General features: G+C 33.7%; 1 protein-coding gene across 1 annotated transcript; it reads right to left on the minus strand.

Moving 5' to 3' along the window:
* Positions 1-346: 346 nt before the first annotated feature.
* Positions 347-1,221, minus strand: LOC141660223 (uncharacterized). The gene is made up of 3 exons (XM_074467188.1): positions 1,171-1,221; positions 711-863; positions 347-532 (listed from the first exon to the last, which is right to left on the minus strand). The coding sequence occupies exons 1-3, from the start codon at positions 1,219-1,221 to the stop codon at positions 347-349; spliced, it is 390 nt and encodes a 129-aa protein (XP_074323289.1).
* Between the last annotated feature and the right edge of the window lie 5,767 nt (positions 1,222-6,988).

A 6,988-nucleotide genomic window follows, 5' to 3' on the forward strand; every position in this document is an offset into this window, starting at 1 on the left:
TAAGTCCTGATTCCAGTAAGAAATGATATATCCTGTTTGTTAAGATCTAAAAACTAAACATGAAACATATTAGACCTGACATCTCATATATATCTAACACAACCATGCCAGAGTCCACAAGGGTTTGTTAGTAAAACCAGTCCCAACAATATAATTTCCTAGTATTTTAAACCATAAATTTGCTAATAAGGTGTTGTACTGGGAATAAATCATGAATGTGATTAAAGATCCAGAGAATACATATAGATTCCTGTCAACCCGTGTTCACATATTCAGAAATATTCCAGCTCCTGGAAACTGTAAATGTAACTTTTACATATAGTTGGGTTTTACACATGTTTACATTTTAATATGAACACAACTGAAGAGAACTAGATACAGAAGGCAAGAATCCATGACACGAAATCGCAATCTCAAAGGCTTCCATCTTTGCACCACGGACAAATCCATTACGATCATAAGAAGATATTTCATTGATGTTAAGATCAATACAAACCTTGACAAGCTCTTCACCAATTCGTTTTGCAGCTTCCTGAGATTATGAAATGTGAAAAAAGCTAATCTAAACAGCAGTTCAATGTCAAAAAACTCAACCACAAGATTTGTCCAAGTGATAAGTAGACAAAAACTCTCGGTTCTTTTAAAATAAGCACCTTCTATAAGATATGGTCTACTCTCTTGACATCAACTTATGTAGAATGTGTACTTACAACAGTGCTACAGGTGGGGTCCTCACACATTGCTTTCTGCAGAGTACTTCCATAAAACAAATTTTTCTTGTTATGATCATCAACCAGCATAGCATATAACTGTTTATCAGAGCAGAATACCGAAAGTCTTGGTCTTGTAGGCGTACCATTAAACTGCTCAAACCAAAAACACAATTCGTAAACTAAGCAGTAGTAAAGATAAGCTCCGAACAAAACAACAAATCAAACAATGAAGTACGATCGACAAATCAAGCTAAAAAATATTACTGGGACAACATAAAGTTAGAATTATCTTGAATTCAGCAATAAGCACCAAAAAATTTAAAGTTTCAAAAAATTATGTCAAATGAAGACTATGTGCCTTGACAGCATTGTACCACCGCAGTTTATGTGGTTGAAGACGTGCACAAACTAGTTATCAGAGACTTAGTCAATGTCTTTGCAGTAAAAAAATGAGTACCTTTTCCTTATAATAGAAATACAATTTTCTATTGTGCAACTGATATTGCATTGTTAATGTTGTATTTATTTGTAATGGATACAACATTTATCGGTGTATAGCTTTTATAGTAATTGACCAAGAAATAACATAAATGAAGATGCAAAAGTAACATCTTTAGCTAACCCTGTTGATTTATTAAGGATAGAAGACACTTTCAATATCATTTGATTGCTTCATCATTGGAGCAAAATATTCCTATAGTCTGTTGATGTAGACTAAGGACAAGATACAGCTAACAAAGTATTTCTGAAAGCAACCATAATGTAATACTGCCATAGTCTAATTGGTCAAATTGGGACGGTAAATGAAGTTACTAGGTTTAGCAAATATTTTAAAAAAGTGTGTTAGGTCACACAACACTGTAGAAGGGGGTTGAATACAGTGTAGAATACATTCAAATCGATTTCGAACATAAGTAACAGTAAACAGATATATTCGATATAATAAACTCTGTTACAATGGAACTGTTCTCTCTCAGTGATGAACAAATATCACGAGATCTGCTAGGTTACAATGTATGATCTTCTCGATAATGATAACACATATAGTGTAAACCTATGTCTGTGTTTATATATTACACAGTTACAAGATAACTTCTAATTGATATGGAATATAATTTTGTCTCCTAAAATATATCAATCAGATATCTTATACAATTCTTTCAGTCCTCTAACTCTTTCCATGCATATCTTCTTTTGTATTAGTCTCGATCTTCTTTCCTGTAAATCAGCTTCCTTCCTTAACTGTAAGTCCTCTCGTACTTAAGTTCTGATATTCATCTTCTGATATGTATCTTCTGATAATCTAAGTTATGATATCCTTAAGTTCTGACTTCCAGTAAGTACTGATTCCAGTAAGTACTGATATTTCTAGTTTGTTAAGATCTGAAAACTAAACATGAAACATATTAGACATGACATCTCAAATATATCTAAGAATCTCCCCCAACTTGTAAATTATGCAAAATATACAAGTTAATAGATTTGATGATGTCAAAAACATTTAAGTTCAAATGCAATGAGAGTTTAATAAGACTATTAACTACAACTTACAGTCGTTGTAGCTTTACCAACTTCACTGGATCAATCTGAATCCATAATGATTCTTAACAAAATCTTTTACCAGCTTGTCTTCAGCTTTTCTCAGAACTTCAACTAACTGTGCTTTGACCTGCATCACTTCTTCATCTTTACTATCATCAATTTGATAAATGGTTGTTCTGAGAGCTTGAATTGATGTTCTTTCAAGTCCATCACCAAGTTTGATAACTCTAGGATGTGAAGAGTTTTCATTATAACATAAGCATTTTCCTTTCAGAATAACTTCCACTTTAGCAGAGTTCTTTAGCATAGGAATTTCTCTTCCATCACCTTCAGTAATCATTGGTATATACTGAGAAGTCTGTGTACCAGAGATTCTAAATAGATCTCTTATAGCCTTCAAAATGTATTTTGACCATCTTCTTGCAACATCAGATTTTACTTCCAGAAGATAGTGAATATGTTGAAGTTCTCTGACAGACTTCTTTAGCACATCAGTATCAGCTAGTCTGTAAGTTAATCCATCATTGAGAAATAAAATTAATTTCTCCTTTAGATTATCCTTCTCATGAGCATCTATCACAATTTGAGCAGAAAAAACTTTGTCAAGGTGCTTTTGTCTGATTTGTTCATATGGTTTTTCTGTCAACATGAAAGGATCTCTTAGAGTAACTTCTACTCCTATTTGTATCTTTTCTTCATCAGAACCTAATCCAGTTCTATCTCTAGGTTGCTTGGATCTCAACCCAAATATTGCGAGTTGATTCATCATAAGATTGGATTTTGGTTCAACTGGAGTAGCTTTCTTCTATAACAGCTTCTTCTTATCAGCAATTGTCATCTTTTCCAAATTAACTTGATCATAATTTGTTGTTTCTTCTGTAACTTGTTGTTCTTCATTCTGAATAACTTGAGCAGTGTCAGAGGTTATTTTAGATTCTTTAATTATCTTTCTTCTCTTCAGAATTTGAACAGTTTCATCTTCTATCAAATCATCATCATGCATTGTAGTTTGATAGACTGGAACGGAAGAACTTATCTTTTTCTCATTCTTTAAAGGTTCATCAACCTTTTCTTTTCCTTTTGACTTAAGATCAATTTCAGTTTGTTATCTAGTCTTGGACTTTGAAGTCTCATAATTTGACTTTTCTCTGATCACAATGCCTTTTTCCTTAGGCCTTGGAGGTTTCTTTGTAATTAGAAGCTTTATATTTAAGATTTGTCTTCTCAGCTCCAAATCTAGCTTCTTCCTCCTTGAGAGTTTCCAAATCCATTCCTAGATTTTGTTTCAGAAATAATCTTCTAGCTATCTCCTCATCAAGTGTCTGGATTTTAGGATTTTTGTAATAAACAGTATTCTGCTTCCCTTTTAGCTTCAGAGTTTGTAAAAACTTCTGAGAGTCTTTAGATCCTGACTGAATCAGAATATCAAAACTTGACATCAGACTTTGTTTATCAGAACTTGACTTCAGACTTTTAGCATTCACAGCATCAGAACTTGACTTGTTCTGTGTAGAAGATTTTTCTTGAACTTTTCCTTGACCTCTGCTCTTATCAGAGTTTCCCTGGTCATCACCTTTATCATCCTTTTTCTTCAGTTGTTGAGTAGGTGAGTATTTGGACTTAACTACCTTCTCCCCCTTTTTGGAATCATCAGGAAGTAAGAGAGAAAGAAGAAGTTCAACTGAAGATTGGATTTCATCCAATTGAGCTTTCTGAGAAACTTGGTTAGCCAGAACCTCATCAATTTGGGCCTGTTGCTTCTCTTGAATCTTCTCAATGGCTTCCATTTTCTCAAGAGTAGGTCTGATATATCTATTCTTGTCAAGCTTGATCTGTAGATCTAGCTTATCAGCATGTTCCTTTAGTGTATCAACCTTTTCATGAGTAGAAGAATGTAGACCTTGAAGATGTTTGGTAGAAAGAGCAGTGATCTTGAGTTGTGTCTTTAAATCAGCATTTGTGAGCAACTCATCAGCTTTAGCAATATGCTCTGTCAAAACGTTAGAACTTAGAATGAAATCAGTGTCATTTTACTTCTTGGTCCACTCCACACCTCTGTGAGTATCCTCCCAAGGAATAGGTGCTTCCTTTTCAACAAATTTTTTCACCAATTCTTCCTTTCCCAGAATTGGAACTGGAGTCTCAACAGAAACATTGTCTTCAGAACTTGAGGAAGACTCATTATGTTCTGACAGCACAACAGTGTGTGAAGCAACTAGAGATTCAGGAACAGCTTCATGTAAATTCTGAACATCAGAATTTATCTCTAGAGCTGGTGTGGTTGGTGTAGATGGTATCTCAGCATTTAAAATTGGAAAATGAGTTGGAGATTGTTGAGCTTCTTTAGATGGAGCTTCCAGATAAAGAACATTTGGTATATTCAAATTATGAATATCTATTTCAGAAGTTGTAGTTTGTTCTTCAGCATCATCTGTAGCTTTAATAGGAGAGACAGGAGGTGTTGACAGAGTATCCTAAGCTTGAGTAGGGAATGGCAGAGCTTCAATTATCACAGGTTCTTATGAGATCAGAGATTCCTGATCCCCTTCCTCAGCTTCAGTTGAATCCTCATATATAGGCTTGGCCTTGTACCTTTCTGCCCTCATTTTCTTTAGTCTCCTTGCTAGTGAAGGAGTTGCTTTAGCAGCTTCAGAGCTTACAGATTTCCTCTTCAAAGTATCAGAACTTTGAGCTGCAGCTTCTTTCTGAGAAGTAACATTCTGAGCTCCAACTGTCACAGGTTCTGATGCATGAACCCGTGCTTCAACTGTTTCTCCAATCATCACAATTTATTATTGACCATAATTTTAATCAAAACATTCATCAAAGTATAAAGTTCAAATAGATGAAGTAAAGATTAACATATTATAATTAGAACATTCACAGTCACATAATATGAGAGAAACAGAGACTAAATCTTGCAATTAAAGGAAATTTCATTAATATATCAAACGAGTACATTTCATGAAATTTATAGATTACATGCAAAAATTACAAGATAGTCCTAGTCTAAGAAGCTTAACATCAACAGCCTTAGTTCTAAACTAAGAAAACCTATCGACTAGTTCCTCCTGCTGCTGACAAAGAGCACTGCAAGACGGATTATCCATTCTTGCTGAAGGAGAGCCTCTCTCTTTTCTTCTTCCAATCGATCAAGATGGAGCTGATAGTCCATCGAAAAGAACAAGAGGTCTGTGTGAACCTCTTGTGGAACAGAGTTCCAGATCTCTTCAGGAATGGCGGTGACATGCCACTCCTGTTGCCAGTCATCAAAACTCAACTCTATATTGAAAGTTTCATAGTTCATGAACAAATTGAAAAGAACCATTTTTGATTATGAAGAAGAAAAATGATGAGAATTAAAAGAGAAAGTGACTTTGTGAGAAAATGGAAGATGATTTTGCTGACAAAAATTATCGGTTTAAATAGCCATCGGAATACCAAGGGACTCAGGACTATTTAATGATTAAGAGTAGAAATAATGATGCCTCGTCTCCCTTGACTGATGTGTAATAATAACAGTCAGTAAAAAGTTATAGCAGAAGTTAATGAGCATAAGAAATAAACAATAATTACTGTGCACATGCAGTTTTTCAAGACAAACACGTTTACCACTAACCCATAATGATTATGACTATTTTTATCTTACCTAAATATATTCTGATTTAAATATGACTGTTTCAGTTTTTATCACAAATAAGTCAAGTAAAGAATAATGCCACGTAAGCATCAGAGATTGTATCAGGATTTAATATCAGAACTTGAACTTATATCAGATTTTAACAGTCATCAAAATATGGCTTCTATACTCAAAAAGTGATTATCTTTTTCTGTGATTCTTCATACAAATACTGACTTGCTTTCTTCAGAATTTAATCATCAAAACTTCCATCAGAACTTGTCCTCAGAATTTATGCAAATGACACTGAACTATTTATCAAAAACAACTTAATCACCACAGTAATTTTCATCATTCATATGGAGTGAAAGTGTGTGCATTCAGCAGAATATCAGATAAAGATTAAAGTCTGATAAACTTCAGTACATCTTAGAAATAAGGCATAACTAAGAAAAGTGCTTAAAATCTGTCATTAATCATGAAGTCTACTATAGAACAAATTTATGCAAGAGTCCACCTCAACTGTTTGTGCTCATTTTATGCATCTTTTGAAATTCCTTTTTACAATGGCTTCTCAGTGTAAGTGAGTCACGACTACTTATCAGAATTTATGCTGTTGTCATAGTATTTCTCCAGTGATCAGAGAATGTGAAAAGTCACCAAGAAAATTTATTTGCTTTTCTAATGCATATTACTTAATACCAGCAATGCACTTGGGTCTTCCCTTCCACATATTTACTCTAGATCTCAAAGGATTACCTGACTTTTATTTTCTTATCTTTTCTTTTCTTTTGATAAGTGAGGCTTATCAGCATTTAGTTCATCCTCAAGATTTATTGACAAAAGAATTTGACAGATAAGAAGCAAGAATCTAATTTATGACTTAGTAATAAGATACACAAAGTAAACTTGACTAAGCTCAAAATCAGAATTTTCTTGTGTTAATGAGTTTCCACATAAATAACTAATTCAAATATGGGATTTCTAGTATGTTAAAGACTACTAGGTCAGCATCTAGCACAGCTATCCTCATTGGATTGAATAGTCACAGAACATTCAAAACACTATCAGAGTTTAAAGATCCACATTAGATAACAATCAGCATTTAATGAAT

This window comes from Apium graveolens, chromosome 5 (assembly GCF_009905375.1).
Source record: "Apium graveolens cultivar Ventura chromosome 5, ASM990537v1, whole genome shotgun sequence".
In the NCBI taxonomy this organism is placed as follows: Eukaryota; Viridiplantae; Streptophyta; class Magnoliopsida; order Apiales; family Apiaceae; genus Apium; species Apium graveolens.